This window comes from Phoenix dactylifera, chromosome 17, assembly GCF_051530095.1.
Source record: "Phoenix dactylifera cultivar Ajwa chromosome 17, Ajwa_hap1_PhDact_Kaust_v1.1, whole genome shotgun sequence".
In the NCBI taxonomy this organism is placed as follows: Eukaryota; Viridiplantae; Streptophyta; class Magnoliopsida; order Arecales; family Arecaceae; genus Phoenix; species Phoenix dactylifera.
This window is the reverse complement of record NC_143206.1, coordinates 18,837,716-18,865,332: the sequence shown is the minus strand read 5'-3', so window position 1 is coordinate 18,865,332 and position 27,617 is coordinate 18,837,716. Positions and strand designations below refer to the sequence as shown.

At 41.2% G+C, this 27,617-nt stretch overlaps 2 protein-coding genes across 3 annotated transcripts; both read left to right on the top strand.

Annotated features, from left to right (window-relative positions):
• The first annotated feature begins 473 nt into the window (after positions 1–473).
• Positions 474–7,582, top strand: LOC103723027 (vacuolar protein sorting-associated protein 2 homolog 1-like). The gene is made up of 5 exons (XM_089928169.1): positions 474–827; positions 1,333–1,463; positions 3,699–3,803; positions 6,934–7,194; positions 7,281–7,582. The coding sequence occupies exons 1-5, from the start codon at positions 791–793 to the stop codon at positions 7,419–7,421; spliced, it is 675 nt and encodes a 224-aa protein (XP_089784295.1). The 5' UTR covers positions 474–790; the 3' UTR covers positions 7,422–7,582.
• A 9,364-nt stretch (positions 7,583–16,946) lies between these two features.
• On the top strand, positions 16,947–19,904 carry LOC103723026 (uncharacterized). Of its 2 annotated transcripts, XM_008813817.6 has the most exons (3): positions 17,040–17,229; positions 17,698–19,606; positions 19,716–19,904. In XM_008813817.6, exon 2 carries the CDS (start codon positions 17,791–17,793, stop codon positions 19,384–19,386), a length of 1,596 nt encoding a protein of 531 aa, XP_008812039.3. In that variant the 5' UTR covers positions 17,040–17,229; positions 17,698–17,790; the 3' UTR covers positions 19,387–19,606; positions 19,716–19,904. The 2 variants fall into 2 exon arrangements, with proteins under 2 accessions (XP_008812037.3, XP_008812039.3); XM_008813815.6 differs by having other exon boundaries at positions 16,947–19,606.
• Positions 19,905–27,617: the final 7,713 nt, after the last annotated feature.

Here is a 27,617-nt window from a genome sequence, read left to right as displayed (position 1 = left end):
AATAATATAATCAGAAATAATAAAATAAACAATATAATCATATAAATATTATAATATAATATATAGTAGTTATATGTAACAATAAAATAATTATAATAATATGGTTGAGTAATATACACTATATAACATATTATGATAAAATAATAATACTACTAACTATGTATAGTATATATTCAGGATTAGTATACTAAAAATATTAATATCAATTATATGATAAAATGCAATATCAATATAGTATATATTATGAATAATATGTAGTATATAGTATCATATTGTCCAAAAGATAGTAAATCATCATCATATATTCAATAAATAACAATCTTAATAATATATAAAATTTCTTTTTTTACTATTTAGGTGCATATTCAGGACAAGAGAAAAGTATTTTCTTGGGTATAGTTTTGTTTTTTTTAATAGAAATTCACTGTCCATGAAAATGAACATTTTATAGCCAAATGAGTAACCAAAACGGAGAGGAAAGGAATTTATTACTCGTTCTCGCCTCCGGGCCAACCAAATGTAGCGTAAAAGGAAGTCCGACCATTCTTATCAAATTACCTGAGTTTCCCCACAAAGCCGGCGACTTGGGTTACCATCGGAGCCCGGAGTCTTCTCGGAATATTCCCCAACTTGTCGTAATTAATGCAGCTTGAAACCGCGTATTGAAGTAAGGTCTGATCGATCGAATCCACCTTTTGAGCAAGAACTTCTTTTGATCGATTCCGTTCGAAGAATATCGAAAGGACCGAGAAGGGTTCCCAAGCTCTCTATCTCTATAATCTAATCCACGATGAGTTTCCTCTTCGGAAACCGGAAAACCCCCGCAGGTGTGAATCTTCGATCTCTTTTCATATCGTATCCTTTGAATTCCCTGTTTGTTTCCTCTTTTTTTCTATTATTTATGAAAAGAAGCGAATTTCAAACAATTCCCTTCTTGCTGTTCCGATAATTCGGTGATTTCTTTTTAAATAGAACGAAAAATACTTTGGGATGGGTTTCCTTGATTCATAACGAACAAAAAGGTTCAGCTTTTATTATTGCTTTTCTTCTTCTAAGTTCTTGCTGTTCCTTTCCAACGGATCTTTGTCCATTTCTACGGGATAAGGATGCTTTTTGTCAAAATTAATTAAGTGTTGCACAGATTTTGGCATGAATGGATCTTGTCATAAGTTTTGGTTAACATCGGTGTTTCAGCGATCATACAATTAACTGATGAGTTCCGTTACTATGCGATTTCTTTGTAATTTTACTGCAATTTTTTAATATATATCAGTTTAAGGGGAAAAGTGATGATTTTAGTGGAGCAATAAGTAGTTGCTGGTTTAATTGCAGAGCTACTGCGGGAGAACAAAAGAATGCTTGACAAATCTATCAGAGAAATAGAAAGAGAGAGACAGGGGCTCCAAACCCAGGAAAAGAAGCTTATTGTGGAGATCAAGAAAACGGCTAGGCAAGGCCAAATGGTATACTCTTTTGCAACTACTTATAGTTCTCAAGAAAGACTGTATCTACATAGTTCAACTTATAGCCAACTCAGCATTGCTTGCTATTTTTGCTTCGAGTAGGTCTGTTTCAGTTTTACCATGAGAGTGCTTTGATCTTCTATATATATATCTCTGTTGAAATTCTTTCAGAGGGGTCCAAGATGGCAGCTTCTTGTGGATAGTTCTGCATTGAAATAGTTGCTGCTGAGTGAAACATGACATACTTATAAAGGGAAGAGGAGATTAAGATTGAAGTATAGCAAAAAAAAAAAAAAACGAACTTTATTATGAAAATTTAATATTGATAGGAGCAAGGGTTCAAGTCCCGGTATCGGTATCTATCCCTGCCTGGTCTCATGTCGTACGGTATTGGGACACTCCTATCCAAACACTCGAGATGGGCTGGCATCTTGGTGTGGTAGCAAGATGCTACTTTTTCCTTTTTTTATTGTCTTTTGCCTTTCTTCAACTTTTTAACTTTATCAATTTAATAAAATTCTAATGATTTCTTGTATGTTTTGAGGTCCTTAATAGGGTTTTTGAGTCGATGATGGGGTTTATGGGGCTTAAATTCTTCCCTACCTTTCTCTCTTCTCTCCCTTCCCTTCCTTCTCCCTTTCTTTCTCAGTTTTCCTGTCTCCTATGCCTGGACAACAGGGGAGAAAAGAGAGCCCTAATGGATACACTCTCTTTCTTCTTTTTTTTTTTTGAACGTCTCAGTCTGTTCCGGCCAGTATCAGTTAGGATGACCTGGACATTTTCATTCATGAGCGAACCAGTATCCCATGGGCATCCCATATACCATTCTCTCATCGAAATGGTACAGTACCAGTTAGACTCACGGTACTGTCTGCACATGAATCCTTGGTTAGAAGTTTGCATAACAAAGGAGAGCCCTAGTGGGATAGTGCTGTCTCTCTTTTTCTGCTTTTTTTTTTAGTGTCCCGGTTTTTTTCTGACCGGTATCAACTGGATGGCATGGACATGTCAGTTCATGGGCGAACCGGTATCCCAAGGGTATACCAGATGCCATTCTCTCATCAAAATGATACAATACTGCTTAGACACAAAGTACTACCTGGACATGAATCCTTGTTTAGAAGTTTGCATAAAATCTTTCTCTTAGCATCCTACTTATATTTCCAACAAGGCGAAACTGTCGGAAGCCCTTGGCAAATGCAATCGAATGTATCTAAGGAACTACTTGAATAATTCAAGTTCTATTACATAACATGCTTTCCTAAAGAGCATCTTAAAGTTGTAAGAAATTTGTTGTCAGTAGTACCTGGAAATTTTCTTTGGTTTTGGAACCTCAAAAACTTAAAATTAACCAAGGGTTCTGAATATAGCACTTCTAGATCTCAGAGATATTTTTCCCAACAAGTATAAGATCATAAGGAATCCAAAATCTAGTGTTCATGTGATGGTTTGTGCCCTCTGGAAACTTGCTCTTACATTCTAGAGTGCAACTTCCAAGTTGGTGGAGCTATGAGATTGTGCTACATAGGGCCCGCCTTTTTGAAGGGACTTGTCAATATGGAGGACCTAAGCTTACTTTTACATTCTAACTGTTCTGAAATTGTTATGTTTTACCAAAGTTAAATAGCTGAAGTTATCTTCTGCCTACTCTTTTCCCTATACACAGTAATCTTGACAAATGACAAAGTCATTATCATTAAACTTTATTCTATTCAACATGAATTAGAAATAGTTATCTTGTTATTAAATTTGTTGCATGCATAAAAATAAAATCAGGAACCATGCCAGTATCATTCTTCCTCAATGTTGCATAGGTGCTCTCTGTTTTTACACTTTTCAGGTAAACACAGCAGAGGTCTTGTTCGGTGGAGCATTTTTTTCTGTTTGCCCAAGTTTAAAACGAGCTTATAACTTAACAGTAGCTCTCATTTTGCGGATACTTATATATATATATACTTGCCAGACCTCTAGGAATTGTAACTAAGAATTCCTCAGTATATTATTCATCAGCACATAGCAGTGGTTTGATTACAGCTGAAAACTGGAAATCTCTTATCCATCTTCTTCTGGTATTCCTATCTTTCATTCATTTGGCTCCAGTTTTTGTCTAAGGATTTTTCATAGTTTATGTTACAGCATGCGTTATTTGTTTTTGTAGCGTAAACTGTAAATTAAATTGTATGATTGATATCCATGCCAAATCTCTCGCATCTGGATGTTTTTTTTTCCTGTCAGGGAGCTGTAAAAGTAATGGCAAAGGACCTTATTCGGACAAGACATCAGATTACTAAGTTCTATGCACTCAAGTCTCAGCTCCAGGGTGTTTCTCTTAGAATTCAGGTAACGTTTTCGGCTTTCAAGTGCACAATCATATGGTTCTTGTGGAATGGTTAATGTTTTGCATTATGCTGCATCCCTCCTTAGAACAGAAGCAATTTGTTTGTGCTGGAGCTCTGTATGGTCCATCTAATTCAACTCATCTCTGCTGGAGCAATTTGGTTAAATCATAATTTGCTTCTAATAGCCAGTGCCCTTCATGTCCCAAAACTACTAGATTGTTCTGATTTTCCTATTCCACAGGGCTTAGCAACAAGTTCATTGCCTTGTTCTAGTTTGTTTATGATGGCATGAATGGATCAAATATTTATGATGTTGTTTATTGTTATTCAGCCATTTATGCTATTTGCGCAGATTTTTTGTTGAAACGTGTGCCCTATTCTATTGCATGAGATTTCGGTGCAAAGGAACACCAATTACTAGTTACAGGTGTACTTCTAGTCTCTTATCATGAAACATGATCGAAGCAATGTTTTTTGACAAACTAGATATCACAACAAGATGGAATATGCTCTTTAAATGGCTTATCGTTTCAAGTGTCATCTAGTGGCTAACTACTGCTAGAGTTAAATTTGTTGTTAGGTTTCACTGTGTATTCCTTCTAGTTTATTAGCACATCTTTTGTCACTGAAATTTAAAGTTCGCATCTCCAATTTCATTCCTAAGGATCCTCTTCTCTTTGCTCCCTTTCTTGATTTTCCCCTAATTCTTTCTTTGCTTCCTATGTTCTTGCTTATCTTACTCTTCTTTCTATTTCTTGAATAAAATTCCGTTATAGTGCTTGGAAGGAGGTGGTAAACATTTCTCCATGGTCCATTGAACCATCCCAAACTGAGCAGTTCGGGTGCACCAATCCGGACTGACCAGGAACTAGGACAGTTTGGCCTCTTGATTTGGTTCCAAATTAAAGCTAGCCCGAACTGGATTGAACTGTTGGTCCCCCTTAGTTTTAGGTTATTTCGAGCAAGTTGAACCAAACTAGTTCTTTTAGAATCCTCTTGTCCCCTGTTACCTGATTATCCTCACCTCTTGCAACTCTTTGCCTCGTAATTCCCTTTGCTAGCATTACGATATGTCGCCACCACCATCGGCAATGATGACTATCGTCTCTCTTTTTCTCCTCTCTCTCGCCATGCCGCCGCCTCTCTCTCTTTCTAGCCCCCACACCACGATCGCAACAACACTGCTGATAACCCCCGCCAATCGCCCTTTGCTGACAGCCCCACCAATCGCCCTTGACAACCTCCACTTCAAACAAAGCTTGTCAGAAGCTAGGGGTCATAGATCTCATCGATTAGAGGCCAAAGGTAATGGATTGGGAGCCGAAAATCACAGATCGGAGGCCAGAAGTTGCAAATTAAGGGCCAGAGATCGCTGATTGGAGGTAGGAGCTTCTCTTGTTCCTTCCTCCCTCCCTCTCACTATCCCCTCTCCCTCTCCCTCTCTCTTTTAGGTGAAGCATGGAGGTATCGGCAAAGTGCTGCATACCTTGTACCGGTACATACCATTCTGTACCAACCTAGTCCCTGACTGATATGATCATCAATAACAGTTTTGTGAAACTTGGATTTCTCTATGGAGAATTTGGTTCGTTTTATGAATAGATGGTGTAGAATGATTTGTAGAGCCAATTCCAAGTATATTTGATATAGCTTGTTAGTGTATTCATAAAAGAGAGAAGATTAAGGTACCTCCAATTTACAATATCCTTTTCAAAATCCTATTCTAATAGGGCCAAAAATCATCTTAAAATTTCTCATTAAGAACAATTAGAAAACAGACACTGACAGCCATAATAATTCTTATCCAATTGGGAAGCCTGCATCAAATAGCATTGCATGCATTTGACTGGAGAATGTCTATGCCATTTGAATCAATACCCCATAGATTATATCACATTTTTGTGCATGACTTTTATCGTATTATTGATGACAGAACGCTAAGTGTGCCAATGAGTAGCTTTGTAACACTAAACTTCCGAATCTGGACTGTAACAACCCTACTTTTTGGATAACCTTGAAGTATAAATTAGTAGAAAAGTATACGAGACCTATGGTGTTGCACATATGAGGAATCATTACTTGGTTTTGCAAAAGTAATTAAAAAATGAAGGTGAGGTATGCTTTTTTACTACATGTCTTCAAACCTCCATCAGGGTGGGTTGCACTACAGAAACGGATGGTCAAGTTTAGGTGTTTTAAGATTATTACTGCTCCTCTGATAACGGATTGGAGGGCCCTAAATTGGCGACAGTCCCTTAGGAGTTGAGTAATAATTCTTGAACCAAACATGCTCTTGTCCAGTAACCATTCCGAGTGGGGCCCAGGAACAAAGCAAAAGTTGGAAATACAAACTTGAGGCACTTAGTACAAGACGGCTGTCATTGATGCCAGTCAGTGGAAGGGTTCTCCATACTGCTGGGATCGCCATTCGAGTCTCCCTGTGCGTCGGACGCGGTGGGAGATTGGTGGGACTCACAAATATACAGCGACGATCGGCTCCAATATAGTATAGACATACGGTAAAAAAACCTTAGATTCAAATGTTTTTCCATCGTTCTTCTCTTAGTTATTCTATCACAATATGGGGTTGTAATGGGGGTGTATGCTTTTTAACATAAAGTTCTCAGATGTCCACTATTATATCTCTTGCTTTCTCATTGCTTGAAGCTTGGTTAAGGTTTAAAATCCTATTATTCTGAGGTTATCATTGAGGTATTGTGGATTGAAAAGGAATATTTGACTTCCAGTATGTTCATCTATAGTCTCTTGATTACCTTTATTTTCTTATTCTGTTTCCATGAGGATTTTCTTGAACTACTTAATTGCCTGGAGTACTATGGGGTTCCTCAAAATGCAGTTAGAGATGGCTGTTGGCAATTGATTGGTGGGATTTCTCGTAGTTCATGATGTAGATAATGGGCTTTGGAAATAGATTGATTGGAATTTCATTTGTAAAAGAGGGGGTGTGGTTCACTTTTGTCTTGAAGATCTTTAGAAGGGTTATAAAGTTGATGGGCTGATTTAAATGGGAAAATGTATATATTGGTTTGTTATTGAATCGTTGATTTGGTGTGGAGTTGGCACCAACACCAAATTTTCTATAACAGGAATGATATTTCTGATACATGCAGACACTAAAATCAACACAAGCCATGGGTGAGGCCATGAAAGGTGTTACCAAAGCTATGGGACAGATGAACAGGCAGATGAACCTACCAGCGTTGCAAAAGATAATGCAAGAGTTTGAGCGTCAGAATGAAAAGATGGAAATGGTCAGCGAAGTAATGGGAGATGCCATAGATGATGCTCTGGAAGGAGACGAGGAAGAGGAAGAAACAGAAGAGTTAGTTAACCAGGTCCTCGATGAGATTGGCGTCGACATCAATGCAGAGGTAATTTGATTACCTTTTTTTTTTTCTTTGCTGGAATCTCAGCCAGAAATTTGTGTCCTTATATCTATTTGTTTTTATGCGCACAGCTTGTCAAGGCACCCTCATCCGCAGTGGCAGCTGCACCAGTGGCAGCTCCAAGGGTTGCCCAGGCTGAAACAAGTGGGAATGAAGAGAGCGGGATAGATAGCGATCTACAAGCAAGGTTAGACAATCTAAGGAAAATGTAACTTTCCAGATAAAATTTCACAGATGAGTGCGAGGGAAAGCTGGGGCCATGTATTATATGTAAGATATATTCTCATTATCAAGCCTGGTGTTTGGCATATTGGAATGATTCAGTAAATTCGTGTTTGGGCTTCCATCACTCTAAACATATTCTTTTCCTTCATTTGTTTTTGAGTTGCCAGTACTCTCTTTCAATCTTTATCCCTGTTTTAGTGCTGAAATTATCAGAGCATACTTTGGTCGTCTGTGCTAGATCACTGTCTGCTTATTTCATTATGTTCTTATCAGTAGCTGTCAATCTGGCATCAACCTTTGATGGATTGGTTTTAAACTAATGAATGCAATCATTTGATGAGAATGGTTGGTCTGTCCATTTATTTATTTGCTTAAAGGATTAGAATTTTCAATCAAACAAGATTAGCACCTTGTCTGAATAACCTGGTGGACCTACAATGATACCACCACATATCCTAACCTTCTCTTTACCTGCAGCAAATCTCTTCATGAATCACCTACCTGAGAAGGACTCCTCTCAAAAGCCAAAAAGAAAAAGAAGGGAATCGTTGTGTGAGAAGAACTTTTGATCTCAAATTGATGAATCTCTAAGTTCTCAGAGGCTATTATCATTGTTCTCCAAATACATGCAAGCCATCAGCAAGTAGACACAAAATTATTTACATAAGAACAACAATCAAGCCGGCGGTGCCCATGGGTTCGATTGGGTGCCGCCGCATGGAGGCCTCGCCGCCGCTGCCACCGCCGCCAGTCTGGTACCGGGATGGCGGCCGCTCCAGAACAACAGCACGGCAAAGGGGACAATTGGAATGAGAGTAGAGCCACATATCGATGCAAGGAGCATGGAACGAGTGCTTGCAGTTGGGCAGCTGCCGGACATCTTCCCCGTCGACAAAGACCGACAGGCATACCGAACACTCATGCTCTTGAGCCTGCTCTTTGCGGTACTTGCACACCGGAATTAGCTCTCCGATCTGTTCGTCATTGGTTTCACCGGCCGAAGGTCCCCGGGACCGGAGAATTCTCCGAATAGCCTCAATGATGCTGCATGTAGAGCAACAGCCGACTGCGATCACGTTCCATACCAAGAGCAAGACTGCAACAGCAGCGACAGCCACGACAAAGTAGTAGTAGTCGCCTGAAGGGGTTTGATGAGGAGGAGGTGGAGATGCCATGGCATAGTAAGCTCCGAAACTTGAAGGTGCAGTGCTCTAATAGGTGACAGAGCTTCTGCAAAGCTTATCCCAGGAGGAAGAGGAAGGGACAAGTCGCTATTTGCATATATAGATGCATACGTTTGCGTACGGAGTCTGGAAACATTTGTTTAAGGGGCGTCCATTGGGAGTCTCGCACGATAATATTATTCTCTTTGGACTCCAACGTGGATGTCGCATCACGGAGCTCCTGCGAGAGGCAGCGAAGCACTAAAACATTAAGAGGCATAGGATGGGGCCTTTTTTTTTCTTTTTTCTCAAATATCGTGCGATTGTTTTGAATGAACTGGTGCAGTAAGGCACCGGGGGACTGCAATCGATAGCTATGATTCCGTTCCGTCCCGTTTCCATAATATTTTGTTATGCTTTCGTTGACGTGGGGGCATCGCTAGATTTGGGCGCTTTATGACTATCCGACATGGACATGGGATGAGAGGATCGGCTTGATTCATGGCAGTTTGTCCGGCAAATGAGAGACTTCTAAATTCCAACTTAAAAGTCATGGAAGTTGGTAAAGTCATGAATCAGTTTTTGTTATCAGCAACTGGATAAGGGGGATCAAAATTAGCTAAATAAATTAACCATATATGAAACGGACTATACGTCAACCTTGTTATTACATTATTTTTTTTTTCTTGAATACATCTATTTGTTATTTGGGTTAGGGTCAATTCCTACTATGGTAGACAATGGTATATACTTAACCTAAGCAATGATATAAGAATTTTGTCCTTGAGGTGGCCACCCTGGCTGCAAGGAGCTATGGTACTGGTCCATGGGAGAGAGGCGAGAAGCAACAGTAGTTACAAGGAACCTCTCATACTATATTAGCTGTAGCCCTAGGCCTGGCCCATGCATGGCCTCCTTGAGCCAGTACTGTATGCTGTTTTGTGTTGGAAAGGAGCGCTTGGCATTGCTTGTATGGATGCATAGACTTGGCTGAGAGACTGAAAAGTTGCGTGAGTTATCAATAAGCTGTTTTGTACGGTTGCCCTTGTACTTTACAATTTCGACCTCATAATTTCTTTGTGATTCATGGACTAAAATATTGCATTCAGTGAATGGTAACTAATCTGATCACTTAGTCATTATAAACTAATACAGTCTTAATCTATTACTATGTTGAAAAAATAAAGACCTGCTGCTCAGATGGGTAGAAAGAATGATTGGCTTAAATAATGGTTCATCTCTCATCTTTGTAGATACAGATGGTACATGTAATATTTTATAATCAATTAAGGATGCCTAAGATGATTAAGGAGAAGATTGGGGCTCTGTTCTTGATCGCTAGCTACAACCTTTCGTATTTTAATGCAAGTCCTGCCGTTTGGCTTCATGCTTGTTCCATGGATGCGATCATCTGAGCTGCATTCATAATACAAAGTAATACATGAAGAAACTTTCAGATATTTGTGTAATTGAAGCAGAGAGGAGTTTGAAACTGAAATGTTGGCATTTGTTAGCAAACATATGATTGCCACATTTAGATGATTTTTTCGATAAAAAGAACCTGTAAGCAATGGACTGTTTAGTAGGTATAGACATCTTCCGATCGAATACTCCTAACCTCCTAACCCCACCCTGGCCAAATACTTGCGTTCTCTCAAACCTTGATGAAAGCAGGATTCAATTTTAAATCATTATCAAAAACTTTACCAACTTAGCGGGCTAATACTTCCACATCTAGCTTGGGCTTAACTACACAATATTGCATGAGTTTAAAATCCCCTACATTTTAAATTTCTACTAATATTGTCAATTAAATCATGCGCCACCATCAATCAACTAATCAAGAATGCCGATTGAATAGCATCCAATTTAATTCTCATTCCATCCTATTCAATTATCCAGCATCCATTAGCGAAAATCATTTAAACAAACAAGCGGAACAGCATCATAATTAAGAAAGCCAACCTCAGACAATTCAGACAAGATTTGGTAATCATGATCATATATCGAAACAAAAGATGAGCGAATGAGGTGAAAGAATTGAAACAAAAATATCATAGCCTTATTTATCTAGATTTCAAGCTCAAGCAAGGGCCTGCGGCGGTGGCTACACCCCATGCCGGACACAGTGCTTTGGACGTGCGACAGACTTTGATTCGGCAAGAGGCGACCCAAATAGTTTTGACTTCTAGAAAGAAGACGGAATCATAATCTCACTACAGAAAAATCGGATTTTACCGATCCTTTTTTGCTGACACTTTTTATAAAAATCGGATTTTACTGCCGTCGTGGTAGATGGTGGCCTAAGACGACGCTTATACGCGTCATCAGAAGTCAAATTCCCAACAAAACCGGCGGGCGTTCTCCTCCTTCTCATTCTGCATCCCGTTCAAGCCCTAGCTTCTCTTCGACGATGAGCGGCCGACCCTTGTTCTCTCCGGCGCCGAGCAACGTCCGACGGCAAGCTCCTCTCCTCCTCCCTCCTCTCCGACGACGAGCGGCCGATCCTTGTCCTCTCCGGCACCAAGCAACTTCCGACGGCAAGCTCCTCTCCGACGATGAGCGGCCGATCCTTGTCCTCTCCGGTGCCGAGCGACATCCGACGGCAAGCTCCTCTCCTTCTCCCTCCTCTCCGGCATTTTATTGCAGGTGAGTTTTTTTCTCAACCCTCTCTCTCTTCTATAATTTCAAATTTTAGAATTAACCAAATATTAGTAGCTCGTGGATTGGTCCATAAAAACAATGCCCGGCAAAGAAGATTAGGATTGCCATGTTTTAGAGGCATTTTTGAAAAAAAAATTAAGAAAAAATGTAAAGGAGAAAGAAAGCCTTACAGTACCACATGCATCATGTGATTGGCGCGCGGCGCACCGATCATCTTATCTCATTTCTATAAACCCTATTCGTCGTATAATGTCTTTCCAATAAGGAAAGTTGATGATTGGACGGTGTTGATTTCTAGGCTCAAGCAATCCCACACAAGTATTGGGTTGAGGGGAGCGTCGGCAAGGCCCCCACGGAGTTCACCGCCGATCCCAAATCCCAAAAGCAAACCGGTTAGGTGCGAGTGCTCCACTCCAAGCACAGAAGAAGCTAATAATGCATGGTGCGGGCCTACAAAAGTTCAGGTGGAAGGGTCGCGTTGGATGTTCCATGTTTCCACCTTTTTTTTATCAAGAGAATTAACCGGTCCATGTGTTCTCTTTTCTTTAAGAATGAATCCTCGTTGAAGAAGTTTTTGTTTGAGAAGATTATAGGAAAGTTTCAGGTTGGCTTTTATTTTATGTGAAATGTCTTGGAGTAATCATACATTCAAATGTTCTGCAGAAAACTTAGATACTTTTATTTTGTAGGACAATATTTTATGATTATTGTTTTAAAACGAAAAATCTACAAGTCGAGGATTGTAGATATGGCAGATCGATTGAGCCTATTAAATAGATATAGTCGATCAAAGAAAATAGGTTTGATGTGTTTGAAGAAATGATTTGACATTTCCAATGAAATGAGGCATAAGGAAGAGAGCAAGATAAAATATAATAACTCAAGTGATGAGATGTGTCAGAAAAAAAAATGAAAATTAGATATGCTGTGTTAAAATACAAAGCATAAATTACTTGAGTACACCATGATTGTTATTCTCCGTGGTGAAAGAACCTATCTTAGTAATATCATCTAAAGCACCTAAAAGTATATTGAATTATTTGAGTACACTATTGTTGCCACCGAGTATCGGCCCGACCAAGATGTTGAGCTATTTGAGGGTTCAGACGGTTGGTTGTTTAGATCATAGAGGTTGGTCGAAGATCGCGATGCGCTTTTGAGATGGTAAGATGGTAGTCGTTGCGCTTATGTAGCAACGACTCCAACTTTAGCCGCTTCTGAGGTGGTGCTGGAAAGATAAGATCGTGCTTGGACGTTTGATTCGACGTCGGATCTGACCTAAAACAATAAAGACAAAAAATCCTCTTACCAAATATTGTCTAGCTAGGAATCCTCCAATCTTTAAGTCAAACAAACTCTCAGAGAATAGCGAAAGTGTTGTGAGAGAGACAAAGCCGCAGCACAAAGATGTAAGAGGGTTCGAGAGCACTTACCTAGAGGGTTCTTTATGAATGTTTTATATAAATGAGAGTCAGAGCTCATTGCTGAGGAATTCGAGTGTACGGATTAGTCATTTTTTTTTTAGTCCATCGCACATCAGAAAGATCACGCGCAAACATTTTACTCATGCATCATGCTCCGCGCATCGAAGGATTTTCTATGCACCTTTGAGTCAGCTATACGACAGGTTTTTACTGGTTGTGTGAGGAGCCGTGCGGGCGTGAGTTTGGTCCCAGATCAACTATTCGCTAGAAAGATCTTGGATACTAATGCAAGACTAAGAAATCCAAAATATACCTTCCGACTATCTATTTTAAGTGAGATCCTAAATTATTACAAATGGTATCAAAGCAGGCTCAGCCCATAACCTATTTGGACTGGAGGACACTACAACACTAGCCCATTAAAGCCAATCACAGGCCGATTATGGTGCTTGTAATTAAATCTGAATGCATTTTAACCTTTAATTTGATGAGAATATCATGACTTAAATGAGATGAGTATGCGAGGATCCATGTAGACATGTGTTTAGTTCCACATCAGTTGTTCATCAGAAAGATCTTGGATACTTATATTGGACTAAAAAATCCAAAAAATACTCTCTGATAAGCTATTTTGAATGGGGCCCGAGATTATTATAGATTGATCGGAGATTTCATGATAGCTCGATCCATTGTCATCTCATGAGACGTATCAATTGTAATTTGTATTCCCTTTCTACCGAACATGTGCGACACCTGCCAAATTTAAAGTGGGGATGTTGCTGAGCTGAAGCACGACCTACCCTGCTTGATGCTCTTTTTGTAAACCATTCGAGAAGGAAGGGTATGTGCGCATGTTTCCCTTCTTTCTTTTTTTTCTTCCTATGAAACAATTGAAGCTAGATAAGGACACGCCCAACCGGAGGAGCTTGTAAAGAACGGTCAAAAATAAGCACTGATGGCGAAGGAGGAAGAAAAAAAAAGGCAAGGAGTCCCTCTTAATTTCACCGTCCGTTAGAATTGAAGCACGTTAAATGGAGGCATTCGACGCTGTTCCACGTGGTACGTTGCATCCAAATGATGCAGAGACTTTTCCTCGTGAATTATTTGAGGCTGGGCGTGCAACAACAGGGACGGGCATCTCAGGACGCGCCGCTTATCAAAAGATGACGTAAGCGATCAAGTAAGCATCCTTGGCCTATTCGCACGTCCTTATCCACTAACCAAATAGGGCTCTTCCCCTTCTCCCAGCTTCAATCCAGCCCCCATTCTCACATCTCTGCCAATTCACAATATGACATTATTACTTACAATTTAGATCAGTGATAGGCTTGGTAATTAGCCTTAAGGAGTAGATCCATGGCTTCACCTTTGTGTGTGCGCGCGCATAATTTTTTTTTAGAATCATTTCTGATTGAAACAAGGTTTATCCAATTGATAGAGGATCACTAAAAAAAATCCAAATAGTATACACTTTTTTGATATGAAAATCATTTACTTTGCGGATGATTTAAGGTTAATAATTCACGAGCATTAAGTGGCCACCATCAAGAGATGAATAACCATCAAATAAAATGGCTGCTATTTAAAAATGCACAGCACTCTGTGGTGCAGTAGAATCCTAATTGAATGATTCACATAGATATCCATCTAATAGGATCGCACTTTTACCTTCGCCAATTGCAGCCAGCAATGTTCCCTTCCCACTCTGAGGTAACTTATTGCAATTATTAGTGGCTTACTTGTCCAATTCTAACAATGTTCACTTGCCATAAAAGTAGGATGCTGCACTTTGTGAGTTCTGGATTAAAGAAGCTCACTTATTGAGATCTATTATGGAGGTATGGAGACAAGTGGACACCATGCAAACCGTTGACATTGATGGCCAAAGTGGGAGATGATTAAAATAGCCTAGTCCATTGCATCCATCTGTTCTGAATATAGCCTGGCCAGTCGAACTCCCCATAATTAAAAAGTTCTCCAATTACTTACAAAGCTTTTGTTGGAGGAACGGTTGCTTGAGTTCCATCCACAGATTGCTTAATAAAGTGCTTGCAAATTATTAACAATATTGCTGTCGAGATAATTGATAAAACAGTAATGCTGTCATTATGATATTATCATCTTCCATGCATGTCACTTTTTCATTTTTCTTGACAATAATTCTTTTAAAAATTCAGGAAAACTTTCTCAAATTTTTCATCGTAATTATCTTTCGTCTTGACAAATCATTTCTTACCACAGATCGATCTCGCGGCTGCTAATGAAAATCTCTGCTTGGAAGATCATTATATAAGTTCATATATGATTGCTAGGACTCCAAGAAATAGTTGTCATTTGTGCTAAGTATGTCCTAATCTTTGGCTGGTTGAGATGAGAAAAAGGTGCGTCCCACTGGTCCCATGATTGCTTGCGTTTAGAAGGAAAGCTTGCATTTAGATATCAAGTTGTTTAATTAGTTTTATGCTAAGATTTCTTGTCTTCGGCTTAGAGTTATTTACTTATATCATTCCCAAAGTTTGCAAATGCATGATTGCTCATCTTACGCAAGAAATCTTTCTTTTTATTAAGTGACATCACTGGATGCCCACCAAACATTTCACTGATGGAATAATTTTATTGGAAGTATCTGAAAACCGAGACACAATAAGTTACTTATGTTATGGAAAAAGAAGCATTTAACTCTCCTTCGGTCCTGACCACTTGACCAATTATATTAATCTAAATCATCATCCATCATTCTATCTAATAGTGTATTTGTTTGTGCTCACTCTATCTACCAAATTAGCTTATTAAAATGTTTGATACAAAGGGTCAAATATGCCTATCTCCTGCTTTACTAATAATTTGAAAATGCACTATTCAACACTCAAATATAAAATCTTTTCCAAGAAGAGGGGTGCGGCATAAGGATCACTAGGGGTATCAAATGCTAGCCTTTCAATATAGATATAGTTGGCCATTTTTTTTTATATCCAATAGCAGATTATCAAGATTTTAGCAATGTCCATGAGACATGTCTTAATGAGGAACCAGGTAAATTCTCTTAGTGTGGTAATTAGCAAAATATTTGGCTTATGTTCATGCTTAGACCTATTAACTGATGGAGCTGCACTTTAAACAATCTTTCTTTAATGTCTTAAGGCCTATGAATATATGTCAAGAATGGACTGCAGTGTAAAATCCCTTCTCATTTTTTGTAGAATCAAGATATCATTTAAAGCATGGTGAAGAGTGTAAGAACTATATATTTTTCACTTATTAAAAAAAAAGACGAGAGAAAAAAAAATATCAACAGGAAGTGTCTATAATAAAGCTACTTATTTATATGTTCTTATCAAATAACTCTTCCATGTTAAATTCAATTGTATAATAATTTTTCGTGTGAAGGGAAGCTATCTTTTGTCCAAGGATATGTATTCCTCTACCTACTGGTATTGAATAAGACTTAGCAGCCACATAATATATTCTGCCGTTATTTGTCAAAAATGAATAAATTCGTCATCCGTTCAGCTTTCCGTTTTGAAATCTTTTCTCTCTCTCTCTCTCTCTCCCCTTTGTCTAATTTAAGTTTCTCCTTTTCTTCTTTTTGCAATACATTCTCTCTTTGTTATAATATATGATAATCGGGAAGTTTATGAAAGGTTGAGAATGCTCCTATATAGAAGGCTTATTGTCTCGATATCGAACTTCATATCGGTGCTGCACTATCAAAGTACCGGTATGGTACAGATTTTTTTTTGGTATACCGAATATCGGTATGCTATATGTATCGAATACCGATACTGAATCGATATGGTATGATATGCTCTGTACCATTCAATTAAAACCGGTACGGCATACTAAGCTTATATATATTTATTAAATTTATCATTTACAAACATGAGTAAATGTATGTGCTATCCATTTTAAAACATGATTAACTTGCTAATTTTTGGTTGTGTAGTAAATCTTATGTACGTTTATGAAGGCATCTGGAGCACAATACCCTATATTGCGACAAACAGGAGAGCTCATGGCGTTCAGATAATTCCCAAGGTCCACCGCCACCGCTATGATAGATGCTGAAGGAGATCTAAAAGCGTGCTCTCTTATTTAGAGAGAGAAAGCGAGAGAGCTTCTTTTGACCGACCAAAGCTTGGTCACAATAGGAGAAGGAAAGAGAGCAAGCGCTGAGATAACGACGTTGACTTGTCGATCATATACACCACCAACGACCAATATATATATATATAATATAACTATTAGAAAAAAAGAAAATTAAAAGGTTTCCCAAAGAAAAAATTGAACAGTTTGCCGTCACCGTCAAGTAACGGCGGGCCGCGGTGTCATCTGGTGCAGGCCGGAACCGAGGGCACGGTTTCTTAAACGGAGACCCCGATATTCCTTCCTCCCTCCTCCTCCTCCTCCCCTCTTCTTCTTCTTTGTTCCCCATACCGAAGGCCCATTCATCTGTTAACCTTGACGGAAAACCGGGAATGGAGACGCCGGACGCCGTTGAAGCTTCGGGAGGACTCCTCCTCTCGGGGAGTCGAACCCCCCAAAAGGTAACCACATCCGTTTTCTAGGTCAGGAATAGGATTAGGGTTTCCGATTCTTTTTCTTGTCTCTCTCTCCTTCTCTCGCCATCTCTCGGATACGCCCATAGTTAGATGGGTCTGATCTCTTTGATTCGGCTTTTCCCTCCCGTCTTCGGAGGGTTTCGGGGGATTCTATAGCCGCGGATCGATAAAGATCTCGCCTTCAATCTGATTCGCTGGATTCCTGGTTCTAGGGTTTGTTTTCTCGTTTGAGGAATCGGCGATTCTAACGGAAAGAAAAGCAATTTTTTGGTTAAAGTTGGGATTTTTGATTGACTAAAAGAACAAAAAAATTGGGTTTTTTTTTTTTTGGATGGGGTTCTTTTGAATTGAATTGTTAGGGGTTGGTGGTGCTGGGATTTTTTATGGAATGGATTTGTGAGGGTTTTTATTGGGATGCTGTTGCTGGATGTGTTGGAATTCGAAACCTGCCAGATAGATAGGGTGCAGAGGAGGAAGACAAAGAGGAGGAGGAGGAGGTGATAAGCAAGCACGGAGAGGGACGAGACAGACTGCGCTACCGCCACCATGGGGGAGCCCCTCCTCACCACCTTGTCCATGGAGAACCACCACCCGTCCACCCTTCTCTCTATGGACCCCAGCGGCGGCGCCCCACCGCTGGCCGTCGCGGCCGCCGCCTTCGTCCACGACGACTGCGACCGGGAGCTCATGATCCAGCAGCGCCAGCAGATGGTCCTATCCCGGCCGCCCGACATCAACCTTCCCCTCTCGGCCGAGCGCTCCCCTCCGCCGCAGTCCTGGAGCTCCGACTCCTGTGACATCCTTGACGTTGGCCTCGGCCCCCAGATCTCCGAGACCGAGGCCGTCCTCAGCCTCCCCAAGTCCGGTTGCAGTGCTGTTGTGGTTGCCGCTGCTGGTTCCCGGAAGTGCGCCAAGAGAGGGGATAGCATCTGGGGTGCCTGGTTCTTCTTCAATTTCTACTTCAAGCCTGTTCTCTCGGAGAAATCCAAGGCCAAGAGCATCCGGGATGCAAACGGTGTTGCAGGCTTCGACAAGTCTGACCTCCGGCTCGAGGTGTTCATGGTCCAGCATGACATGGAGAACATGTACATGTGGGTCTTTAAGGAGAGGCCAGAGAATGCGCTTGGAAAGATGCAGCTGAGGAGCTACATGAACGGGCACTCCCGCCTCGGCGAGCCCCAGTTCCCTTTCAGCGTTGACAAGGGCTTTGTCCGTTCCCACCGGATGCAGCGCAAGCAGTACAGGGGCCTGTCGAACCCGCAGTGCGTGCACGGGATCGAGGTCGTAAGGTCACCTAATCTCTCAGTGGTCTCTGAGGCTGATCGCAAGAAGTGGATGGAGCTCACAGGAAGGGACGTCAATTTCTCGATCCCGCTCGAGGCCTGCGATTTCGGGTCATGGAGGAATCTTCCCAACACCGACTTTGAGCTTGAGAAACCACCTCTGCTGTTAAAGAATACTTCACATCCCCATCCAAGGAGGTTGCTTAATGGCTCGGGTCTGAATTTATCGACACAACCATCATCAAATCATTCTGGTGGGGATGGAACTGATGTCTCCACTATGTGCACGAAACGTAGGAAGGATTTCTTCCCACATGGGATGGAGGAAGATGGTTGCTTGCCGAATAATTCTTATTTAGACAGGTCCCAAGATATTGATGTGCACCCAGTCGAACCAGTACCATGGCTAAATGAGTTTAGTGGTGTGATGAGGCGTGCATATGGCCCGGTTACTGCCGCAAAGACTATATATGAGGATGATGAGGGATACCTGATAGTGGTTAGCTTGCCGTTCTCTGATCAACAGAGGGTGAAGGTCTCCTGGAGGAACAGTCTTACACGCGGGATAGTGAAGATATCATGTGTCAGCACTGCCCGGAATCTTTATATAAAGAGACATGATAGAACATTCAAGCTAACAGACCCTTCTCCTGAGCACTGCCCACCAGGGGAGTTCGTAAGAGAAATACCTCTGGCCACGCGCATTCCAGAAGATGCCAAGCTGGAAGCATACTATGATGAGTCTGGTACCGTGCTCGAGATAATGGTCCCTAAACACCGTGTCGGTCCAGAAGAGCATGAAGTTCATGTCTGCATGCGCCCGCCTCATCTTGGGGCGAATGAACTTCTGCTGACTTGACAAGGCAGCGCTTTTAATGTGTATGGGTGGTTGCCATCGGTCAGATCTATTGGTTACTAACTCTGAATCATAAAAGAAAATCTATAAAATGAAAGTGCACCCTTACCATACACACTTTCTTTTGCAACTTAGTTTTGCTGACTGCTTTGGTGCTCTATCATGTTTTGCTGTTGGGATCACATCAGTGCTACTTGCACACTTGAGGTTCTAAAGGAAAATGGTAAGGGCTTGAGCTACCCTCTCGGCCTTTTTATGCTTATGTTTTGATGTCAGGAAGCAAGATAAGATTGCATAATTTTCTTATTGTACTTTATCTGATCATTTTGTAGGCACAAGTTTCTGCATCTTTTGCATCGATAGATATGTTGGTGTTCGCCATCCCACAAAGTATTCTACAGAACATGATCAGGCAAAATTTGTATAGACATTCATATTTGGAAGTGTATCAAGAAAGTTTGTTAATGTGATGTTGGAATTTTTTGAAGAAATTATTTCTATTTCGTTTGGTGGAAACAAAATGGTAAATGGTGTTGGGATTTTTGAAGGTATTGTCTCTCTCAATGGAACCAAACAGTGAATATCACCTTGAATTCAGGTTGCACATTTTCTTCTTACATCTTGGATATTATGTAGATGACCTGTATACTCTGATTATTTTGTAGAACATTTATGACACAATCAACAAGACTCCTGTTTAGTTTCTAATGCAATTTTTGTGCTTATTTAAAGTTAGATGATTGTAGTTGCTTGACTATCTATTTTTTCCATCTCATCTCTAATGATTGTGGTGGTTCACTAAAATGGTGGCATCTTAGCAGTTACTTGGGATTATTTTTCCTTAGTTGTGTGCGCATCTTCTTTGCCAATGGATGCACCCACTATATGCATGTATGCATGTTGTTTTGCTTTATAACCATCCACTTTTCTGAGAGTAGAGATTACTTGGATGATTGCATGGTTCATTCTTTTCTCGTCTATTCACTCTCTGGATGATAGAACATTCTGATCATATGTTTGAAGGTACCTTTGCTGTACAATGTATGTATTAAAGGGTTTTCTTGGATTCTTTTAGATGCGCAGTTACATCGTGCTCATTGCATGGATATTACTTTGATATAGTCTATCATTCACTGACACTTTCAGTTATGCAGCATCAGTGTGCCTCCTGTTATCTCATGATCATGGAATTGAAGTCCGTTATTCATTGCTACATAGTTAGGTCTTTGTGCAGTTGCTCTTAGCAAGAATATGAATTTTAGCTGTTACCTATCCACCGAGCTCATTTGTATTTTGATTTCATTGACAAAATTAATGTATCATGAGATTTGGTTTAGAGTTATGCGTTTTTGATGAAATGTTTGGTTTTGAAATATCTTGAAACATGGGCATAATATAGATGCTTTTAGGTAGGTCAAAACATTAAAGATAAGAATTAATTGTATGCCATGACATCTGGTCTTAACCAATAAATAGAAGAAAATTGGTTCGACAATATGGAGAAGAGTGTATATTTGGTGCAAAATGGAACTGACGGGCACTCTGATCTATAGATCAACATCAATTTCAATTAATAAATTTGCATATCATATCTCATCGCTCAAAATTTGGATTCTCATGATCTTATATTCGTCAAATGGGTCCAAATGTTGGGGCCTAATTTAGTTGGTGATTATATGTATATTTGTGGGTGCATTCTAACTTTAGTATCTTCCTGTTGGATATGCTATTTGGTAAGGTGTTATTGTTGATTAAGGTCATTCATCTATATGTAATTTCGCAAGACTCTCTGCATTCGTATTCATGTGCCTGTGTGTGAACTAATTGGGCTTTTGGGATCTGAACCTGAGGGTTCTGGTCAATTTTCATATTAAGGAGCAATGATTGGGTTGTTGTAGGATCTGTTCTTGATTTGACATTTTTGTAAAATTGGACTACTTCAGGTTTTATATCTTATATTTGAAGTCATGGACCTTTAAGAGATTGGTTTGGTTGACGGATAACCTTTAAGTTTGGTCAGCATTTTGGCAGGATTCTTGAACCTGATTTATTGGAGGAGGAGACCTTCCCAAGGATACAAGTTGAGGAAAAACTTAAATGAGGAATGATTTTGATTTGTGCTGATGGCCATCATTTAGAGATGTAGGGATATTTAGTGGAAGGAGGATAATTATGCTCCCCCCCCCCGAAAAAAAAAAATGATGTTAATGATAACTCAGCCTTTTTCCAATAGGATTGCTGATTTCTTGAGGAACATTGTATTTAATATTGACATAAACTCGCATAAATGGCATGCTTGGTGCTGGGTTGCTTGTGGATCACCCCTTGCTACTTCACGGGGAGAGTGTTTGTAGGCAAGACTTTATTTATTGGTTGGAGCTGAGAAGTTGATAGTAAGTATGCAGCATAGTTATAATAGACTTTATGAGTTGGAGCTGAGAAGTTGATAGTATTTATGCAGTGTAGTTATAGTAGATTTTTGACGGACGGAGTTTGCATATTTTTGTTTGTCAGGGATTCAAGAATCATGAAATTTAAAGGGCTTGCTTGTTTTCTTAACCTTTTCCACTTGAAGTTTTGAAGTCATGAAGATGGCTGGATGGATTCTTTAAAAAAACTTCTTTTAAATATACTTAATGTGAAGGCCCGGTCCAGACCTGATCCACTTGATTTGCCTAGCCCATTGCTGGCTCGCATGTCATGCACGTGATAGGAAGTGGAAAACTCTCAAAGAGAGTCTTGTTCCTCTTTGGCGACTTCGACTAAGAGTCGGAGGCATAGGGCCATCGGAGCCTTAGGACTCCTCTATATATAAACACCTCCCCACCTCTCCTGGTCCTCCACATCGAGCTTCCTTCTTTCTCTTTTCTCTCTTCGAAATCACAGCATCCGGGCACCATACCTGCTGGAAATTGAGGCCGGAGCCAAGGTAAGGCCCTGATCTTCTTCCCCTTTGTTCTCTCTTTCTTCCACGGCCTTAAACGACTGTCGCAAGCGAAATATTCGCCGAAAATCAGCCGAACTCTACTTCTCCTATTTTTCGATTTGTTTCTCCCTTTCTCGGCCATCTTTGTCGCCGATGTTCATCGCCGAAGCCCTTGGCCGCTTCCCCATGCTGGTCCCTAGTCGAAGCTAGACCCCCTAGCCATCGGCGAGCGGGCTAGGATCCGAGTACAACTGAGCCAATAATCATCCTTCTCGGCCCTATTTTTGGGTTGAATTCGGCCGGCCACCACCGCCGGTTGCTCTCCACCATCTGCCACCCCCTTCGGTTGCCACCTCGCCGGACCATGACCACAACATCCACTGGTCCACCCACTACCTTCCTCTATTTACCAAGAAAAAAAGAAAGAAAGAAAGAAGAAAAGAAGAAGAGGAGAGAGCCCATCCCTTTCTCTCTCTTATTGTCTCTCTTCTTTCTCTCTCATCTTCTTGTCTCTCTTAACAACCTTATGGATCCTAGTATAGGATCCCATCGATCTGATTTATGAACTTGAGTTGATCCCTGGAAAGTGACCCTAAACTACCCTAGTGCCAGGCCACATACTGGACTGATGTTAAGTATATATGGAACCCATTGATTTTGGCTCTCATCAAGTCCATACGCTATGATTCATTGATCGAGTTGCTTAAACCTGACCTGCCTGAAGCCGACGTACTCTGTCACCCGACCAATCATCCCCTTTTTTTTATTATTTTAATTCTATTAAAATCATTGGACATAAATTAATTTCGCTTTTAATATTATAAATAGGGTTAATAGATTTACTTAGTGATGTTTGACGATCTAAGGTGAAAGAAATAGATCTTACACTGTTTATTATTTGTCAAATTATCATGCTTTTTCTGCATAAGAATTGCTAATCGAAATATCATGTTTTTCTTAAAATTATGGATTGACATATATGTTGTGAAAATCATGCTTTATTATGAAAAATAGCTTCTGTAATGTCCGGGCCCATAACCTACTAGGCCCAATAAGAAATAGGCCCAGTTAAGGGTTGGGCCCAAATTTCACTGTAGCCAGCATAATTATTATCAGGAAATAAAAAAAAAAAAAAACGAAGGGATAAGACCGACAGGGAGGGGTTACCGCACCCCCTGCTGGCAGCCGATGCCGGCGCGCCGGAGACAAGGGGGCGGCGGCCAGTCCCGAAGTATGGAGAAAAGGAGAGGATGGGACCTCTCAGAGGGGGGTTTCATCCTCTAAACAAATATTTAAGCCTCTGCCGGCAACCCCTAAATCGGCAAAGGCGATGGAGTGGAGGCACTGGAGCACGGGGCACTGCAATCCCCTTCGGAAGCCAGGTAAGCCCCCTGCCTTCTCTCCCCCTGTTTTGTGCAAGACAAAAAAAAAAAAAGAAACAAAGAAAGGAGGAAGGGGATTGTTGGCAGGCCGAGAGCCACCGGCGACGGCCATCGGCTTCAGCCGTGATCCCGTCGGCGCGGGCGTCGGCTGCTGGCAGACCAAGGGAGCGGCCGCGGGCATCCCGCAGTGCCGCCGGCTTCTCCCGGCCTCTCTTCCCCGTGGGAGAAGAGAAGGCCGCCGCAGGCGCGGCTGTGGACGCCGCGAGCCCGGCCGTGGCACCGCCGACTGTGGCTCGGCCCTCCCAAACCCCCTTCTTTCTTCACAGGGGAAGAATGAAGAGAGGAAGAGAGAGGGTTTGGGAGTGAGAGAGAGAGAATATGGGGTTGGTGAAGGGAGGTTGAAGAAAAGAAGAAGAATGAAAGAAAGAAAGGAAGAGGGAAAAGAAGAGAGGAAGAGGGGACTCATCCTCCTCGTCGTGTGCGGCGGCCGCCGGCTTCGGCCGCGAGCACCGTCGTCACAGGCTCGGCCGAGGACGCCGCGGGGCCTAGCCGTGGACGCCGCCGGTTGTGGCCCGGCCTTCTTCCGCTCGCCGTCCTCCCTTTCCGCTCGTCGTGCTCCCATCGTCGGAGAAGAAAAGAAGGGGGAGATCGGGATGAAAGAAGAAGGGAGGAGAGGAAGCTTCGGGAAGGAGAAGAAAAGAAAAAGGAGAAGAGAAGAAAAGGAAAGAAAAAGGGAAAGAAAAAGAAAAAGAAAAAGAAAAAGAAAAAGAGAAAAATAAAAAAAAAGGGGGAAAGGGTTTAGCCAAATTTGACTAAACCCGAGCCCAATCAAATTGGGCTAAGTCTGGACAAGCCAGACTATAAATTTAACCAAAATTAAACCCAAATTAAACTTAGGATTAAGCCTAATGACCAATTAGAAGGCCAATTAAACCATATGGACCCAATCAAGGCTCCAATATGAACACATTAGACTTGGGCTAAATTTCGGGTAGAATCCAAACAAGTAAAAGAAAATAATATGCTCATTATAATGTGATTTTAGGTGACTCAGGATCCGTCACCAGGACGTAAGAAACTTGGGAGAAAACGAATCACTGTAAGTAATCTGTCTTAATCCTATCGTAGATCTTGTATTACGTTTTATAAGATGAACCAGTGTTTTTCATACAATTCGAATTGTATGCATGATTAGTGAAGAATGTAAGTAACCTGTCTTAATCCTGTTATGGATCATGTTATGTTATTAATGTTTCCTAAGCATTTATTTTAAGTATATATGTTTCATACATGATATGTTACAATGCATAAGTAACTTTAATGATCCCAGAAGCTATGGCTATGTATGCAACATGATGATACTGATATTATAATCATGCATGTAAGTTTATAAAGTCTTAGCTAGCCCAGAGGCACTATAATGGGCTCAAAGATGCTACTGAGAATGACTGAGCCGCCAGTGGCTGAATAGTAACTGAGCTGCCCCGCCAGTGGCTGAATAGTAACTGAGCCTGCCCCGCCAGTGGCTAAATTGGAATTGGGCCTGCCCCGCCAGTGGCTGAATAGTAACTGAGCTTGCCCTGCCAGTGGCTGAATAGTAACTGAGCTGGCCCCGCCAGTGGCCGAGTCTGACTTCGCAGTAGCATCCGAGAGTAAAAGGACCACGGCATGCTGGGGGGCACGGTTTCATATGCATATAATATGAAAATTTTGTGATTTGCACTACTGCTTTGTTTAAATTGCATACTTATTATGCCAGGATGATTATTAGATAAACATGCATGTCAGCTTCTCAAAATCCTGATTTACATGTTTAGTCTACTGGTTGATCCGGTAGGATTATGCAGGATTACTTACTGAGCCGTGTAGCTCACATCTGTTTATGTTTCGTTTTCTTTCAGATCCTCACCAGTGATCGCCATCAGATATGTTTTTATTTTGTTACAGAGCTTCGTATTTTTGGAGAAGCTTATATACTTCTGTACATTTGAATAGCATAGAAGTTCTGTATTTTTGGTTTCAAACTTGAAGGTTGTACTGCAAACTTTTAATATATATATAAGGATGAATCTTTTTTGGCTACCTGTTACCCCTGTATGAGGCTGCGTGCTACTGTGGGCGATAGTCGGCAATAGCACGGCCGTGTCACGGATCCGGATCCGGGGCGTGACATCTAGTGGTATCAGAGCCTTAGGTTAAACAATAGAATAACCATAAAATGCCTAAGAAAAAGGGTAGTTAAGAATGTCACCGTCATAGAAAATGTTATAATATGCTAGTTTATCATAACCTCACTTTAAAAATTGTTGACACTAAATATAAAGATTGCAAAATTCAGATAGGGGAAAAAGAATTAGAGACAAATCTTTTACAGCTTGACATGCAAGACTTTGATATTATCTTGGGCATGGACTGGATGTCACAGTATCACGCCCACATTGATTGTTACCACAAGAGGGTGGTATTTCGGATACCTGGGGAGCAAGAATTTTTCTTTCAGGGCGATATACCCCTTCAAGATGCTCCTACACTACACTTTATTTCTGCCTTGAAAGCTGGAAAGGCTGTGAGAAAAGGGTGTATGGCCTATCTGGCCTGTGTAATGGATACCCAGAAAGAGACCAAACTGGAAGATATTCCAGTAGTCAGAGAATATCCGGATGTCTTCCCGGAGGAATTACCAGGATTACCCCCAGACCGAGAGATCGAATTCACAATCGACCTCGCACCAGGAGAGGGGCCAGTCTCCAAGGCTCCTTACCGGATGGCCCCTGCTGAGTTAAGGGAATTGAAGGTACAACTACAAGAACTCCTGGATAAAAAGTTCATCCAGCCCAGTGCGTCGCCATGGGGAGCTCCTGTCCTATTTGTGAAAAAGAAAGACGGGAGTATGCGGCTATGCATCGATTACCGGGAATTGAACAAGATAACCATAAAGAACAAATATCCCCTACCTCGGATCGATGACCTGTTTGATCAGCTGCAAGGCGCCCAAGTCTTCTCCAAGATAGATTTGAGGTCAGGCTACCATCAGCTGAAGATCAAATCTGAGGATGTGCCAAAAACTGCATTTCGAACCAGGTATGGGCATTATGAATTTCTGGTTATGCCTTTTGGACTGACCAATGCCCCGGCTGCATTTATGGACTTGATGAACAGAGTCTTTAAACAATATTTGGATCAGTTCGTGATAGTTTTTATCGATGACATTTTGATATACTCAAAGAGTCGGAAGGAACATGAAGACCATTTGAGGGTGGTGCTACAAATCCTTCGAGAGAAAAGGCTGTACGCCAAGCTGAACAAATGTGAGTTCTGGCTGGACAGTGTGGCGTTCCTCGGCCATATAATCTCCAAGGAAGGAGTGTCAGTGGACCCCAAGAAGATAGAAGCGGTGGTGGATTGGCCTCGTCCCACCAACGCCAAGGAAATAAGAAGCTTTTTGGGATTAGCCGGGTATTACCGGCGATTTGCGGAAGGGTTCTCCAAAATAGCTACCCCCTTGACCCAGTTGACTAAGAAACGGGCCAAGTTTATCTGGGACGGCAAGTGTGAGAGGAGCTTCCAGAAGCTTAAACAAAGGTTAGTTTCTGCCCCAATTTTGACATTACCGTCCTTAACTGGAGAATTTACCATCTACAGTGATGCTTCCAAGAACGGGCTAGGCTGTGTGCTGATGCAAGATGGCAAGGTGGTAGCCTATGCCTCGAGACAGCTGAAACCCTATGAACAGAACTACCCGACACATGACCTAGAGTTGGCCGCAGTAGTGTTTGCCTTGAAACTTTGGAGACATTATTTGTATGGCGAACACTGTGATGTGTACACCGACCACAAGAGCCTGAAGTATATATTCACCCAGAAGGAATTGAATATGAGGCAAAGAAGGTGGTTGGAACTCTTGAAGGATTATGACCTGAGTATTA

Coding starts and splice junctions, on each gene's coding strand:
- LOC103723027 (XM_089928169.1), top strand. CDS start 791: ATGAGTTTCCTCTTCGGAAACCGGAAAACCCCCGCAG. Junction 1,464..3,698: donor CGGCTAGGCAAGGCCAAATG/GTATACTCTTTT, acceptor TTTTCCTGTCAG/GGAGCTGTAAAAGTAATGGC. Junction 7,195..7,280: donor GCGTCGACATCAATGCAGAG/GTAATTTGATTA, acceptor TTATGCGCACAG/CTTGTCAAGGCACCCTCATC.
- LOC103723026 (XM_008813815.6), top strand. CDS start 17,791: ATGGGGGAGCCCCTCCTCACCACCTTGTCCATGGAGAACCACCACCCG.